The sequence below is a fragment of the Heterodontus francisci genome, chromosome 8 (assembly GCF_036365525.1).
Source record: "Heterodontus francisci isolate sHetFra1 chromosome 8, sHetFra1.hap1, whole genome shotgun sequence".
Lineage (NCBI taxonomy): Eukaryota > Metazoa > Chordata > Chondrichthyes > Heterodontiformes > Heterodontidae > Heterodontus > Heterodontus francisci.
Window position 1 is genome coordinate 95,761,962 of NC_090378.1, and position 17,970 is coordinate 95,779,931.

The 17,970-nt window shown below is 43.9% G+C and overlaps 1 protein-coding gene across 2 annotated transcripts in view; it reads right to left on the minus strand.

The window, feature by feature from the left end:
- vamp4 (vesicle-associated membrane protein 4) overlaps positions 1-17,970 on the minus strand; it is a 95,547-nt gene that overhangs the window by 20,518 nt on the left and 57,059 nt on the right. For both annotated transcript variants that reach the window (XR_010975565.1, XM_068037787.1), the window contains exons 5-6: positions 4,983-5,083; positions 827-906 (exon numbers count right to left, since the gene is read on the minus strand). Coding sequence is in view for 1 of the 2 variants with exons in the window: in XM_068037787.1 (XP_067893888.1) it covers positions 827-906; positions 4,983-5,083 (181 nt within the window). In the remaining variant the exon portion in view is untranslated. The remainder of the gene's footprint in view (positions 1-826; positions 907-4,982; positions 5,084-17,970) is intronic.

Genomic DNA, 17,970 nt, shown 5'->3' on the forward strand with positions numbered 1-17,970 from the left:
ATTATGGAATTCTCCATTCCCGAATCATTATTTAAGACAAATGGACATGCTGAAACAGAACAGGGTCAAAAGCCAAGTAAAGGCCGGCTTGGGTCTGCAAATGAAACCTGACCCGAGTCCAACAGAACCACATTCGACCCGGCCCGAGTCCTTTCATTTTTTTCCTGCGCCCGATCCGACCGTCAATTAACCTAGCTTCCGTTTTTCACTTTGTTGCTTATCTGCACAAGCTTTAAAAAAACTGTAACTGAACAACCTTTCAAGTCCAAAAAGTACATTAACATTGGAGCCACATACCGGAGGTGGTGATACAGCGTGTCCGACCCGGCCCGACCTGAGCCCGAATGCCAGACCAGTAAGAGTGACCTGACCCGAACCCAACACATGTCCTCGGGTCCCGATGGGTTCGGGTCGGGTAGCCATGCTCTATGGCCAAGGCCAAGGAAGGTGATCAGTACCAATAGCAATGGGACTGATATTTTTATGTTGGTTGTGAATCAAAATAACACTGAGGTGATTTCATTGTTACAATGATGTTCTATGCTGCAGCATAATTTTAGATTTAGAGCTCGCCTTCGTTCAGCTACTCAGGCTGCGCTGTTTCACTTCGAACTATGTTCACTGAAACACTTAATAAACCTGGACATGCAACCAGCTGGGCCCTCAGTTCAATGGTCTGTATTAAATCTTGGAAGAGACAGAGTGCTCCTTTCACGTAATCTCTGTGGCCGAGGAATTATTATACTGGCCTTCTTGACATTTGTTCTTCGCAATTATCTGCAGCCCAGTCACTTTCAAACATCTGCACACTTTCCACATCACTCACCTTACACTCTTTCCACCACATCTGCCGCCGTAATTGCTTTGCTCTGTTGCTGAAAACTGTGGCATTATCAGATAAGCTTTCTGCAAAAAGAAATGAAACAAGCCCAAGACACAATGTTTAAACACAAAAAAAGTGTAGAAGCCTACCAATCTGATCAATAACTCAAAACCAACTAATGAACTATTGAGTATCACAGTGATTTCTGGGCTCCAAGCAAGACATTTCAGTGAAAAGGAGGCTAGGTTACTAAAACATCATGAATCTATGTGCAACTCAGGTATCATTTTTTTCTTCTCTTGGATTGTTTAAAATAAACACATTTTGATTTTGAAGTGCAACATTGTTAATTAAAATGATTAAAAATGAAAACCCATTAGAAAACCCCTGTCTGGAGTAACAGCTGAAACAGCCAGGTTAAGTCAGACTCCACTCTATGGAATTGCTGATTTATCTAAGCCCCTCAATGTCCCCTCCCCAAAGGTTCTTTCACCTCTTGTTATCTATAATGCAACCTTGATTATTCACAAGAATCTATGTGGAATTTTGGAAATTCATTTTACAAAAGATGGGCAAAAGTTAATCAAATATTGTTAACCGACTCTTCAGAGACTGAAGTGAGCAGGATTGGTAATTGTTACCTGGATTTCATATTTGGTAGAATTAATAACTATGCAGCTCTGATCTTTGCTGCCAACACTTCTATACACTCCCAACAAAATCCATCAGATCTGAAGCTCATCAGGTCTAGAGTGTGCAATCAATATCAGGTTAGGAGAGATTGCACTTATGTGGATTCCACAATAGTTTCATTTGAGATCCTTAAATATGGTGGTAGGTTTCTGCATGTTTTAGACACCACGCAGATCAAAAAAAGAACCCCAGGGCAGTAATGTCGAAGGTAGTAGCAGTTTTGATGCCATGTTCTAACACAATCAGATAAAGACTATGTAACTAAAAATGTTATCAAAGTTCATACCATACAGTTTCAAAAGGATACATAGGCAATAAATAGCATGGTAAAATAGCATTTTTTAAAAAGCACATTTCTTCCCCATTTTTACTGAGCAGTGTTCGTCAGCTTTGCACATTTTCTCAGTTGGGAAACTAGGATAATCTGAGCTACAGATTTCTCTATGACTGCTGGCAATATTGATCTATGTTTAGCAGTTTTGGTAAAAAGGTAAAGCACAAGGCAGCCCATCAGTCTAGTTGAAAATTGTCTATGTTAATTACAGGCAAACAGTTCAGTTTTAACTCAAACCAACAATCTTCCAAGGCAAGTGTTGCACGCTAAGTAGCCCAGTAGCTACTATGACTGGCAATGGGTGGGCAGGTCTCAGAGACTTATGGCAGTACAAGCTCCAGGCTACTATAGATTGAATTATGCAATGCCAAAGAAACCACCACTGGTTGTACAGTAAACCTGGATTGGAAACCTATCTGAAGCAATTTTGTTGAGGAGCTGTCAGAACACCTCTCTAAACTAGTATTCAAAGATAAATTCTGGCATTAAGTGATTGTGTTAATTAATTAATTATGCACAGTTTACATTTCATCTTCCCTAATGCACACAAGAAAAGTGAACACTCGAAAATAAAAGTTGCTCTAGAATAGATTTAAATATGTGTAGATCTTCTAAACACACCTTAGTGGGTCGCTCATGCTAAACTATCCCATGCTGTGATTAGCAACTGCTGTGACTAACACAACTATGTGAAAATAAGTATGTTTTGACTGTTCTGAAGGAAAGAGGTCATTATCCCCCTCAGTTTAGTGCTGAAAAATAGCATTTAGAAGATCAACTGCCATCACAACTTCAATAGATTTCACTTCCCAGGCAGCACAAATCAACATTGTCTTGTTCAGAATATACACTAAATATTGTTTGCAGTAAAATAATGCAATATGTCCAAAACCTGCAGAGTTTATAGCTATTTTTTTCTTTTCTCTTCCAGATAGAAGACATATCCTTTTTCCATATATTTCTCATTCTCAAAATATTAATTAAATCTCATCTGAAAATTGAGGACCCTCTCCATTGACCGTTGCATGTTTATAAGTAATTTTAAAATGATTAAATGTAATTGTTCAGCACACTATTTGGGTGTACCATTTAAATGATTTAAAACTTGTAATCCAAATGTTTCTGCTATTACTTAATGAACAAAGAAAAACTCATTCTGATTATTCTTTAGCTCTAATCACCCAAAGCTGCAGCATTTTTCCACTTGTTATTACAATAACCTAGTAAACAGCAGCTAGCAGGGCTTTCGACGGGGAAGCCTGACAAATTTCCTTCTTTGACGAAGTGACAACCCAAGCGGGCTGGGAAAAACCCCGTTCATAGTCTTCCAAAGGAGATCTAAACAGTTCCACATGAAAGGCTACCACGAGCAAGATCAAAGCTCTAGTGCTTCAGGATAGACCTCGGGAATGAATAAGAAAGTGGCTGAAGGGTAGGATAACAATGTACATTTGTTACAGAAGTAATGTTGGGGTGGGGTTTGTGGGAGGCGATAAGTGCTATGAATGCGTGGTGGGGGTGGGTGGCCCAGGGCTCAGTGTTGGGACCACTGCTGTTTTAGAAACTTGATGTAAATTAGTTGTATTCACAAATAACACCAAACAAAGCTCAGAAATGCAGATTTACCAAAATTATACCAGGACTAAAAGGGTTAAATTTTGAGGACAGATTCATAGAATAGAATGATAGAATGGTTACAGCACAGAAGGACTCTTCTTCTCATCGAGTCCGTGCCAGTTCTCTGCAAGAGCACTTGTAACTAATCCAACTCCCCCAGCCTTTACCCCATAGTCCTGCAATTCCTTTCCCTTCAGGTGTTTATCCAATTCCCTTTTGAAAGCCACGATTGAATTTGGCTCCACCACCCTTTCAGGCAGTGCATTCCAGATCATAAACACTCACTGCATAAAAAAGATTTTCCTCATGTCTTCTTTAGTTCTTTTGCAAATCACTCTAAATCTGTGCCACTCTGGTTCTCGATCCTTCCACCAATGGGAACAGTTTCTGTCTATCCCTCGAGACCCCTCATGATTTTGAACATCTCTATCAAATCTCCTCTCAAACTTCTCTTCTCGAAGGAGAGCACCCCCAGCTTCTCCAATCTATCCATTTTACTGAAGTCCCGCATCCCTGGAACCATTTTCGTAAATCATTTCTGCACCTTCTCTAAAGCTTTCACATCCTTCCTAAAGTGCATGCCCAGAATTGGTCACAATACTCCAGTTGAGGCCAAACCAGTGTTTTATAAAGGTTCATCATCACTTCCCTGCTGTATGCCTCTATTTATCAAAGCTAGGATCCCGTTTACCTTTTAAACCGCTTTCTCAACTTACCGTGCCATCTTCAACAATTTATGCACGTATACCTCCAGGTCTTTGCAGAAACTCTGGTTCTATTCCCTTGAATTTAGAAGGTTGAGGGGTGATCTAATTGACGTAGTTAAAAATTATAAAGTGGTTTGATAGATTCTCTGTATCTACGTTTTTCCCTCTGGTGAAGGATTGAAGAACAAGGGAGCACACAATCATAAAATTAGAGGTGAACCATTCAGGAGTGAAATCAACAAGCACTTTTTCACCCAAAGGGTAGTGGAAATCTGGAACTCTTCCCACAAAAAGGCTGTAGATGCTGGGGGTCAAGTGAAATTTTCAAGACTGAGCTTGACAGATTTTTGTTAGGGATATGGATCAAAGGCAGGTAAATGGAGTTGAGGTACAGATCAGCCTTGATTTAATTAAATGGTGGAACAAGCTCAAGGAATTGAATGGCCTACTCATATTCCTTTATGTAATGCATTTTCTTGGCTACGTATCCCATTTTCACGTCATTTGTGTTCCAATCCAGCTCAGATTCATGTGATGAAAGCATATTTTGCTCCTTGGCTACAAGAACCTGGGCAGTTGCAATTCAGCTATACAAGGCATGGACTCCTGCTCCTAATTTGATACCAAGATAACCGGTGAAAAAAGTGAAAAAAGCATCACATTGGTACAGTTGAGGGATGCTCTTCAGAGGTTAAGACTGGGGCACTTTGTTAGAGCTGAGCAGAGGTTACTAAATAATGTATTTAAGATACAAAAATAAGTCAATTCCTCATGGAATTAAAATGTAAATAAAGTAAACACTCCCTACCAGATTTGTCCTGTAGCTCATCAAGTCGTTCCCCTCGTTCAATCACTCGAGTGATGTTCTCCTGCATCACATCAATAACTTCATCTACTTGATTCTGGACACTGACAAAATAGGAAACAATAATTCCCAACATGACTTTAAAGCTTCTTAAAACTGATCTTCTCTTAGATATACCCATACACCCTTCCCCCACCTCCCAATTTCTGGCCAATAACTATTGAAAGCTGTGCATGGATATAACCCAAGATATCCTGGTTAGGCTAAAAGTCAACCATCTGCACATAAAATGAGAATAATATTTTTGAAAAAAATTATATACTTGCAATATGGCAAATATTCAAATTTACCTTACATATTATATCACTTAACAAGATTAGTTTTATGGAGGTGTAAAACAACGGTATATTGTAAGCCATTATTCTGCTACACATTATTAGCTCATTCACTGCTCACTGGCACTGTGTGACATCATAAGCCACTCATTACACCTAATGGTTAGTTAAAATATTTCAGAGCTGAATCGAGCTAACATTTCTAAGGGAGAGAAACAGAGAAGTGACACCAACAAATGCAATATATTATAAGTGGACTTTCAGATGACTTCCAATAATAAAGCTGGTCTCAAGAAATCGGTGGCTGCAGAAGAATCCTCAATGGATAGAGAGGGAAACAGCAAACAATGAATTGACGAGGTCAGTACAGCTAACTTTATGTTGGAGGCAACAATCCCAAGCGGTGCCTTGCTCAATTGCCACTCCTCCACTCCTGACTTGACTAGAAATTGCTGGAATGGCATATCTCACTGTGAGCAGCATGAATTGGACTTTCTCTTCTCACCCTTCAGATCGCGCTATATTTTGTCTTGCAACATGTTGGAAATGTGAACAGGTTCAACAATGCCAATGGGGTATCTGGGACCTCATGAACATTGAGCACAATGGTTTATCTCCTTATACCATCAAACAAAAGGATACAGACAGGAATAGTGAACGACAGAGAAGGAAATATGGCGAGTTAGAGATAGAAAGAGAAATAAAGGGAAGGAAAGAGTGGATTGAGAAAGAGAATGAAGAAAAACTGAAAGGAAAAGCAAGTTTTTTAAAAATAAAGAATAAGATGAGGGCATTATAATTCCGTTGCGTTTGGGAATTGGTGAACTGGTCCTTGAGAAGATATGCATGAATGGCAGGGTAGGTGTGAAAAATGTACAAACATTGTGGAGCCATGAAGTACTGAACCAGCATGAACAGGAACAATGGAGCTGCTTTCATTCGACACAGGAATTCCTAGACGAAAAAGACCAATGTTCACCGAGTTCTACCCTCCACATGATAGAACAATAATGGTCTTGTTGACACATCATAGTCACCACTCTATCAATTAGTCTATATCAGAAAGGTAGAGAGACAGAGGGCGAGAGCGTGTGCCAGACGGAGGGCGAAAGACTGACAGTGCAGGTGAGCCAGAGCAAGAATGAGCAGGAGCGCGAGAGATACAGAGAGCGAGAGACACAGAAAGCGAGCGAGGCTGGCAGTGGGCGAGCGGGCGAGGCTGGCAGTGGGCGAGGCAGACAGAGGGCGAGGCAGACAGAGGGCGAGGCAGACAGAGGGCGAGGCAGACAGAGGGCGAGGCAGACAGAGGGCGAGGGAGCCAGAGGGCGAGGGAGCCAGAGGGCGAGGGAGCCAGAGGGCGAGGGAGCCAGAGGGCGAGGGAGCCAGAGGGCGAGGGAGCCAGAGGGCGAGGGAGCCAGAGGGCGAGGGAGCCAGAGGGCGAGGGAGCCAGAGGGCGAGGGAGCCAGAGGGCGAGGGAGCCAGAGGGCGAGGGAGCCAGAGGGCGAGGGAGCCAGACAGAGAGAGCGCGAGAGACAGAGAGAGCGCGAGCGAGCCAGACAGAGAGAGAGAGAGCGCGAGCGAGCCAGACAGAGAGAGAGAGAGCGCGAGCGAGCCAGACAGAGAGAGAGAGAGCGCGAGCGAGCCAGACAGAGAGAGAGAGAGCGCGAGCGAGCCAGACAGAGAGAGAGCGAGCGAGCGAGCGAGCGAGCGAGCCAGACAGAGAGAGAGAGAGCGAGCGAGCCAGACAGAGTGAGAGAGAGCGCGAGCGAGCCAGACAGAGAGAGAGAGAGCGCGAGCGAGCCAGACAGAGAGAGAGAGAGCGCGAGCGAGCCAGACAGAGAGAGAGAGAGCGCGAGCGAGCCAGACAGAGAGAGAGAGAGCGCGAGCGAGCGAGACAGAGGGAGCGCGAGCGAGCGAGACAGAGGGAGCGCGAGCGAGCGAGACAGAGGGAGCGCGAGCGAGCGAGACAGAGGGAGCGCGAGCGAGCGAGACAGAGGGAGCGCGAGCGAGCGAGACAGAGGGAGCGCGAGCGAGCGAGACAGAGGGAGCGCGAGCGAGCGAGACAGAGGGAGCGCGAGCGAGCGAGACAGAGGGAGCGCGAGCGAGCGAGACAGAGGGAGCGCGAGCGAGCGAGACAGAGGGAGCGCGAGCGAGCGAGACAGAGGGAGCGCGAGCGAGCGAGACAGAGGGAGCGCGAGCGAGCGAGACAGAGGGAGCGCGAGCGAGCGAGACAGAGGGAGCGCGAGCGAGCGAGACAGAGGGAGCGCGAGCGAGCGAGACAGAGGGAGCGCGAGCGAGACACGAGCCAGCGAGACACAGAGAGCGGGAGAGAGAGAGACAGAGAGCGGGAGAGAGAGAGAGAGACAGAGAGCGGGAGAGAGAGAGAGAGAGCGGGAGAGAGAGAGAGAGCGGGAGAGAGAGAGAGACAGAGAGCGGGAGAGAGAGAGAGACAGAGAGCGGGAGAGAGAGAGAGACAGAGAGCGGGAGAGAGAGAGAGACAGAGAGCGGGAGAGAGAGAGAGACAGAGAGCGGGAGAGAGAGAGAGACAGAGAGCGGGAGAGAGAGAGAGACAGAGAGCGGGAGAGAGAGAGAGACAGAGAGCGGAAGAGAGAGAGAGACAGAGAGCGGAAGAGAGAGAGAGACAGAGAGCGGGAGAGAGAGAGAGACAGAGAGCGGGAGAGAGAGAGAGACAGAGAGCGGGAGAGAGAGAGAGACAGAGAGCGGGAGAGAGAGAGAGACAGAGAGCGACAGAGAGCGGGAGACAGAGAGAGACAGAGAGCGGGAGAGAGAGAGAGACAGAGAGCGGGACAGAGAGAGAGACAGAGAGAGAGACAGAGAGCGGGACAGAGAGCGGGACAGAGAGCGGGACAGAGAGCGGGACAGAGAGCGGGACAGAGAGAGAGACAGAGAGCGGGAGAGAGACAGAGACAGAGAGCGGGAGAGAGACAGAGACAGAGAGCGGAAGAGAGACAGAGACAGAGAGCGGAAGAGAGACAGAGAGCGGGAGAGAGAGAGACAGCGAGAGAGAGAGAGATTGCGAGAGAGGGAGAAAGAGAGAGAGAGAGTGACAGAGAGAGAGAGAGGCAGAGAGAAAAAATCCAGCCCACGCGTGTAAACTGTTCCCGGGGTCTTTCCTCATCCTCACCGTGACGGGAGCTGAGAAATTTCCCATTGTCGTCTTCTTACAGAGCAGCCTTTTTAAAACATCGCGCTGTCAGTTTCACAGGTGTCAGCTGCTGATATTCATAACAGCCATTTCCCAACAGACTTGGGGATTTCTGAAGTCACAACCCGCCAGAAAACCCAGATTCTGTTGGGAAATGGCTGTTACCAATATCAGCAGCTGACAACTGTGAAACTGACAGCGCGATGTTTTAAAAACCATCCGCTGAGCATTCCGCTCTCTGCAACTGACGGGGGGGGGGGGGGGCAGAGAGAGAGAGGAGGGCAGCGAGGGGGAGGAGGGGCAGAGGGAGGAGGGAGGGACAGACAGACGGACTTGGTGGGGGGAGGGGGAAGAGAGAGAGAGAGAGATAGAGAGGGGAAGGGGGAGAGAGAGTCAGAGTCATTTACTTATGGCACTTAAGTCACAGAATCACAGAATTGTTATGTGCAGGAGGCCATTCATCCTATCGTGTCTGCACCAGCTCTCTGAAAGAGCAATTCACTCAGTTTCATTCCCCCGTCTTCTCCCCGTAACCCTGCACATTGTTCCTTTTCATATAACAGTCCAATTCCCTTTTGAACACTTCAATTGAACCTGCTTCCACCACACTCAGGCAGCACATTCCAGACCTTAACCACTCTCTGCGTGAAAAAGATTTTCCTCATGTCTCTTTTGCTTCTCTTACCAAATACTTTAAATCTGTGCCCTCTCGTTCTCGATCCTTTCATGAGTGGGAACAATTTCTCTCTATCTACTCTGTGCAGACCCTTCATGATTTTGAATACCTCGATTAAAATCACCTTTCAGCCTTCTCTTCTCCAAGAAAAACAGTCCCAACTTCTCCAATCTATCATCATAGCTGAAGTTCTGCATCCCTGCAACGATTCTCGTGAATCTTTTCTGTACTCTCTCCAATGCCCTCACGTCTTTCCTAAAGCGCAGAGCCCAGAACTGGACGCAATACTCCAGCTGAGGCCAATCTAGTGTCTCATACAAGTTCAACATAACCTCCTTGCTCTTGTACTTTATGCCCCTATTAATAAAGCCCAGGATACTGTATGCTTTATTAACCGCTCTCTCAACCTGTCCTGCCACCTTCAATAACTTACGCATATATACACCCAGGTGCCTCTGCTCCTGCACCCGTTTTAGAATTGTACCCTTTATTTAATATTCTCTCTCCATGTTCTTCCTACCAAAATGAATCACTTCACATTTCTCTGCAATGAACTTCATTTGCCACCTGTCCGCCCATTTCACCAAATTGTCTATGTCCTCTACACTATCCTCCTCACAGATCACAATGCTTTCAAGTTTCGTATTGTCTGCAAACTTTGAAATTGTGCCCTGTACATCAAGCTCTAGGTCATTAATATATATCAGAAAAACTCAAGGTGCCAACACTAACCACTGGGGAACTCCACTACAAACATTCCTCCAGGCTGAAAAACATCTATTAACCACTACTCTTTGTTTCCTGTCACTCAGCCAATTCCATATCCATGTTGCTACCATCCCTTTATTCCATGAGCTATAAGTTTGCTCACAGGTCTGTTGTGCGGCACTGTATCAAATGCCTTTTGAAAGTTCATTTACACCACATCAACTGCATTGCCCTCATCAACCCTCACTGTTACCTCCTCATAAAACTCCAGTAAGTTAGTTAAACATGATTTTCCCTTAAGAGATTCATGCTGCCATTCCTTAATTAACCTGCATTTGTCCATGTGTCTATTAATTTTGTCCTGAATTATTTTTTCTAGATGTTTCCCCACCACCCAAGTTAAACTGACTAGCCTGTAGTTGCTGGGCTTAACTTTACACCCTTTTTTGAGCATTATCTTGAGGCCATTCTGCCCATCTAACCCATGCCAGCTCTCCACAGAGCTCTGCAGTCAGTCCCCATCTCTGGTTCGATCCCCATAGCCCTGCAAGTCTATTTCTCTCATCCAACTTCTTCTTGATGTCATTGATCATCTCCATTTCCACCACCCTTGTAGGCAGGCAGCAGGTTCCAGGTCATTACCACACACTGCAGCATAAAAAATTGCTTCCTAATATTTCCCCTGTACCTTTTGCACAAAACTTTCAATCAGTGTTCCCTCTTCCTGGGGAGGTGGTGGGGTGGGGGCAAAGAGAACAACAACAACACACACACACACACAGAATGCAGGGAGAGGTGGGGGGAACAGAGAGATCAAGATCTTTCCTGAAAGATGGACATCTATCCAGAATACTCTGCTACATCAAATGTGCGGGCAGAGATTAACTACTTATGCAAGCAAAAATAATGCCAGGTATGTCACTAAATTAGTTTTCAATATAGTGATGAGAAACTAAGTCAATAAATTAGTCTTTTCATTTAAAGCTTCTTCACAAAAATGCACATTTGTTGTTTTTTCATTAGTAAGATAAATTTTTTATGTCTTGATCGTTCGAAATTTGCTCACCGGCCCCCTGGGTTGAGCAAAAGACGTAATGCAGCTCTCCACCCGAAAAGGTTGGACACCCCTGGTTTAAACTAACTTGGCAGTAGAAAGGATGTAGTATTAGAAAGCAGAAACAAGGTGCACAAATGATTGGGAGAGACAGATAGCACTAGAGTAAGAAACAGTAAGGTCTTTGGTGAGATCAGACAAAGAGGGAATGCAATCAGGTCTAAATTTGGTTTACAGTGCATGCATATTAACGCATGAAGTGTGATAAATAAGTTGCAGATGCAGATCGCCACAATGGAATATGATGTGGCAAAAATGGAGATCTGGCTCAAAAAAGGGCAGGACTGGGTACTAAATAATTCTGGATACAAAGTGTTCAGGAAAGATAGGGAAGGGAGGAAAGGCGGAGGGATGGCAGTATTGATTAAGGAGAACACAGTGCTGGAGAGAGAGGGATGTCCTAGAGGAGGTAAGCACAGAATTTATTTGGTTAGAGTTAGGAAACAATAGAGGTATCATTACACTACTGGGTGTATTCTAAAGGCAACCAACTAATGGGAAAGATATAGAGGATCACTTTTGCAGGGAAACTACAGTAGTGATAATGGGACTTCAAATGTCCTAATATAAACAGGGTTAGTAACAGGGTTAGTAAAGGCAGACGGGGGAAGAATTTCCGAAGTGTGTTTAGGAGAATTTTCTTGATCAGTATGTTTGCAGCCGAAGGAGGCATTGCTGGATCTGTTTCTGGAAATGGGGTAGGTCAAGTGGCAGTAGGGAAACATTTACTGAAGTGACCATAGTATCATAAGGTTTAGGATAGCTATAGAAAAGCACAAGGAGCAATCTAGAGTAAAAATACTTAATTGGAGGAGCGGCAATTTCATTGGGGTGAGAATGGATCTGTCCCAGGTAAATTGGAATCAAAGACTGGCAGGCTAACTGTAACGGAGCAGTGGGCTACCTTTAAAGAGGAGATGGTTTGAGTGCAGTAGAGGTACATTCCCATGAGTGAGAAAGGCAGGGCAAACATGAAGTCAGAAGGAGGGGGTGCGGGGGGGATATTCGCTGCACAGTATTCAGTTCCATTTGCAACTCCTCAGATAATGAAGATAGACCCGTACAACATTCAGGCTTGGGCTGATAAGTGGCAAATAACATTCATGCCTCATAAGTGCCAGGCAATGCCCATTTCCAACAAGACAGAATCTTATCACCTCTCCTTGACAATCAGCAGCATTACCATCATTGAGTATCCTACAAACAACATACTTGGGGGGTGGGGGTGGTCACCACTGACCAAAAACATAACTGGACCAGCCACCTAAATACTGTGGCTATAAGAGCAAGTCAAAGGCTGGAAATTCTGCAGTGAATAATTCACCTCATGACTCCCCAAAGCTTTTCCTCCCTCTCCAAGGCATAAGACAGGAGTGTGATGGGGTATTCTTCACTTGCCAGGATGAATGTAGCTCCAAGAACACTCAAGAAGCTCAACACCATTCAGGAGAAATATCTGAGCCTCAAGTAGACTATTAGAAAAACAGATCTTTCTAAGCCAAGAAATAAAATTCAAAGGCACAGCAAATGTATCAATGAAATGCCAATGGAACATTGAGCACTATAATGAATGTCAGTGTTAAAAATATATATTGTTGCATAGAGATGAACCAGGGAAACAGCCGGTGTGATTTCTGGCCACCAAAAGTATCCTTGCATTTCAAAGCAATGACTGCCGATTATGTTCAGGGTGCAGAGAAGGATAGTAAATCGAACATTAGTAAGGTCATAAATGGAGTTCTGTGTTTGTTTTTGGTAACTGAGGTTATGAAAATAGTGAAAAAAGGGTTAAAGGAAGACAAAGATGATTCCAAATTTTAGAGCACTGACCTACGAAAAGGAGAGTCAGATCTGTTCTTAAATGGAAGAACTAAGGATATACATGATCCAAAGTTTAAAAACATAAGCATGAGAATCAACAGGGTGGCTGTAGAGGTACTTTGCACGCAATTAATGAACAATGGATCACAGCAAAAGTTGACTTGAGCAGTAACTTGTTCACATTTAGAGCTGTTAGTTTATGGAACAGACTGCTGTGTAGCACAATGAATGTGGACTCAGTTGAAGGACTCAAGAAAGGAAATGGAAATATTTCAAATTCAGTATGGGGTAGGGGCTTGACGCCAGAGCAGAAGGGAGCTGAAAATGATCTCAGTGGGTGAAACAACAAGGACCTAAATCAACAGGACTTAGCTCAATGGTCTTTTCTTATTCCTACATTCTTATTTTTACAAGTCAGCTAACATCACACTTGTATCAATGAAGCTTATATGGTGAAAGTCTAAATGGTTCTTTAATTGCTGACAATTAAGACTTATCTACTTCCAGTCAATTTAATTTGATTCACTGCTTAAGCAGGTATGAAAGATGGGGAGTAAAATACCCACCATCCTATAAAATCAATTTCTGTTCTCAAAGTCCTTTTACAGTTCCTCTTTAATTCTCCATTTGCAGGTTAATATATTACTATAATTTCTTTAATATTAAAGAAATCATTTGGCATCTAGAGAGGGGGTGGTATAGTGAGTTAGAATGACGTGTATTCACATCTGGACTTGCATCCAGCCAGACTGACGGCTGGAAGTTAACCCTTCTCTCTCATAACTGAAGGTCTTAAACTAATTTGTGCAGTCTCAACACAGTCCCACAGGATAGTACAAAACTGAACATAATTTATTGCTCACTGACCACTGTTTCTTTGGGATGTGTTAAGGCAGTGTACATGGAGCAGTATTTACTCTATTTCTAAACTATGCTATTTATGTCCAGCAAGTGTTTAATATGAATATGCAAATTGAAAAATTGTTCTATTCCCTAGAGTCATAGAGTTATACAGCACAGAAACAGGCCCTTCAGCCACATCATGTCCATGCCAGTCATCAAGCACCTATCTATTCTAATCCCATTTTCCAGCACTGGCCCGTAGCCTTGTATGCTATGGCGTTTCAAGTGCTCACCTAAATACTTCTTAAACGTTTTGAGGGTTCCTGCCTCTATCACCGCTTCAGGTAGTGTGTTCCAGATTCCAACCACCCTCTGGGTGAAAACATTTTCCCTCAAATCCCCTCTAAACCAAGTACACCAAGGTCCCTCTGACCCTCTGTACTTCCTAGGGTGCCATCATCCATTGTATATTCATTGTATATTCCCTTGCCTTGTTAGTCCTTCTCAGGATTAAATTCCATTTGCCACAGCTCCGCCCATCTTACCAGCCTACCGATATCGTCCTGTAATCTAAGGCTTTCCTCCTCACTATTTACGACACCACCAATTTTCGTGTCATCTGCGAACTTACTGACCATACCTCCTATAATCACGTCTAAATCATTAATGTACACTACAAACAGCAAGGGTCCCAGCACCAATCTCTGGCGTATACCACTGGTCGCAGGCTTCTAATTGCAAAAACAACCCTCGACCATCACCCTCTGCCTCCTGCCACTAAGCCAATTTTGGATCCAATTTGCCAAATTGCCCTGGATCCCATGGGCTCTTACCTTCTTAACCAATCTCCCATGTGGGACCTCATCAAAAGCCTTACTGAAGTCCATGTAGACTACATCAACTGCTTTACCCTCATCGACACATCTAGTCGCCTCCTTGAAAAATTCAATCAAGTTTGTTAGACATGATCTCCCCTTGACAAAGCCATGCTGACTATCCTTGATTCATCCTATCCCTGAGAATTTTTTCCAATAGTTTCCCTACCACTGATGTTAGACTCACTGGCCTGTAATTACCTGGTTTATCCCTGCTATCCTTTGTAAATAATGGTACCAACATTCGCTGTCCTCCAGTCCTCTGCACCTCTCCTGTGGCCAGAGAGGATTTGAAAATCTGTGTCAAAGCCCCTGCTATCTCCTCCCTTGCCTCACATAACAGCCAGGGATACATCTCATCTGGGCCTGGGGATTTATCCACTTTTAAGCCCGCTAAAACTGCTAATACTGCCCCCCATTTAATGCTAATTTGTTCAAGTATATCACAATCCCCCTCCCTGATTTCTACACCTACATCATCCTTCTCCACATTGAACACAGATGAAAAGTATTCAATTAGAACCTCACCTACGTCTCCACACACAGATTGCCACTTTGGTCCCTACTCGTTCCCTGGTTATCCTCTTGCCCTTAATATACTTATAAAACGCCTTGGGATTTTCCTTCATCTTGTCCGCCAGTGTTTTTTCATGTCCCCTCTTCGCTCTCACAATTACTTTTTTAAGTACCCCCCCTACACTTTCTATACTCCTCTAGGGCCTCCGCTGTTTTCAGTGCTCTGAATGTGCCATAAGCCTCCTTTTTTTCTTTCCTTATCCAATCCTCTATATCCCTAGATATCCAGGGTTCCCTGGACTTGTTGGTCCTACCCGTAACTTTTACGGGAACATGCTGGCCCTGGACTCTTACCATTTCTTTTCTGAAGGACTCCCACTGGTCTGATGTAGACTTTCCTACAAGTAGCTCCTCCCAGTGCACACTTTAATTTGATCATGAATTGTTTTTGAAGTGAATTGATCATGCCAAGTACTTTGAGATGTTTTGATGTGATGAGGCACTATGCAAAAATATAAAGACAATCTTCAACCAAAGTACTCGAAAATAAAATAATTAAAACTACATCCCCAACAGGTCTTCCACTGAAGTTATGGCAGATTAGCAAAAGAATCTCTGCAGAAATTGACCTCCTGAAGTCAACACATCATGAGACAATGTGAATTTTTATAAATGATATATAAACAAATATTGAAGTTTACATAACATTGCACTAAGGTCATTTCCCCACATCCACCCAATTTGATTAACTGGACTACAGTATTTTTGGATTTGCGACACTGTTAAAATAAACTGTAACTGGAAATCTGATGGCCCTGATCTGCTGTAGCATTAGGAAGCCAGTGAATAGAGAAACCAGTAATTCATCCAGCTGAAAATCTAACCACAACCATCATCCTTTGTGCTAGGTATGATTCCAACCAATGGACTGTTTTCCCCTTGCTAGGGCTCCTTCATGCCACACTCGGTCAAATGCTGTCTTGATATCCAGTGCAATCATTCTCACCTGACATTGAGTTCAGCTCTTTTGTCCATGTTTGGACCAAGGTTGTAACGTCAAGTGCCCAGCGGTCCTGGCGAAATCCAAACTGAGCATCAGTAAGCAAGTTATTATTGTTTAAGTGGCGTTTGATAGCACTGTCGATGACACCTACCATCACTCTGTTGATGGTCAAGAGTAGACTGATGGACGGTAATTGGCTGGATTGGATTTGTTCTGCCTTTTGTTGACAGGACATACTTGGGCACGTTTCCACATTGCTGGGTAGATGCCAATGTTATAGCTGTAGTGGAACAGCTTGGCCAGGGACACGGCTAGTTTTGGCGCACCACTCTTCAGTACTATTACCAGAATGTTGTCAGAGCCCATAGCCTTTGCAGTATCCAGTGCCTTCAGCCATTTCTTGTTATTACGTGGAGTGAATCAGATTGGCTGAAGACTGGCATCTATAATGCTGGGGACCTCAAGAGGAGGCTGAGATGGATCATCTATTTGGCGCTTCTGGCTGAAGATGGTTACGAATGCTTCAGCCTGGTCTTTTGCACTGATGTACTGGGCTCCCCCCACATTCAGGATGGGGATATTTGTGGGACCTCCTCCTCCTGTTAGTTGTTTAATTGTCAATCACCATTCATGACTGGACGTGGAAGGACTATAGAGCTTTGATCTGATCCGTTGGTTGTGGGATCGCTTAGCTCTGTCTATTGCATGCTGCTGCTTCTGCTGTTTGGCATGCAAGTAGTCGTGTGTTGGAGTTTCACCGGGTTGGCGCCTCATTTTTAGGTATGCCTGGTGCTGCTCCTGGCATGCTCTCCTGCACTCTTTACTGAACCAGGACTGATCCCCCCGGCTTGATGGTAATGGTAGAGTGGGGGATATGCCAGGCTATGAGATTACAAATTGTGTTTGAATACAATTCTGCAGCTGCTGATGGTCCACACTACCTCATGAATGTCCAGTTGAGCTGCCAGATGTGTTCTGAATCTATTGTTACAACCGAGGCTGGAGGAGTGCACTGTCTGTCTCTAGTTCCATTTCTCCACGGGTCACAACATATATTTAAATGTTTACCCAGTTATCGATACGGGCAATTATATACTCCTACTAGGTTTCTTTAATAGACAACAAAATTATTAAATCATAAAACAAGATTTATTCAATAAAAATGCAAAGCATTAACACGCAGGTTGAAATATGAAAGTTCCCTTCCAGATTAGCCCAACACACATGCATGCACACACACACACACAGGTTAAAGACAAAAATAGGCCTTTTCTCTGCAGAGATCTCTTTACAAAAGGACAAAAAAAAAACTTTGGCCAAATACTTGTTAATTCTTGAAGGAAAAAAAGGACAAGATATGCGACATTCTCCACTGGCATTTTTAGTCTGGTGTCCAGATACTCATAGATGGCTGTCACTGGGATCTTTTTTGGAGCAGTTCTCTTCAGGCAATGTCAAGGATTAGTCTGGCAGGCTCTTCAGGAGAAATGTGGCATCAATTTCTCCAGTCCATACATTATATTCTCAGGGTTCCTCAAAGAGGTGAAAAAGGATGAGCTGGTGGCTTCTTTCGTGGCAGGCTGACTCCCAACTGACTCAAAACAATATCCAAAACAACACCAACTCTTGACCACCATAAATCTTGACATGTCACTCTGTAAACAACTCCTCCTAGTTACCAAAGCTCCTGCTGTTTACTTAGCTTAAGACATGTGACATCCAGTAAGGGTTTTTTTTTAAACAAAATCTCAAGTTCTCCCAGTGACTTTTTTAAAAAGAAACCAAGTCCAGCATTTATGGAATCTCTTCAGTCTTTCAAACGAATCCATTTCCACAATTTTTAAACACGAGTCCTCAAAAAATATTTTAAAATGGAAGCACTTTCGTAACATTATCCCATTTAGTACAGTGGCAGTGCCACACAACACGATGGA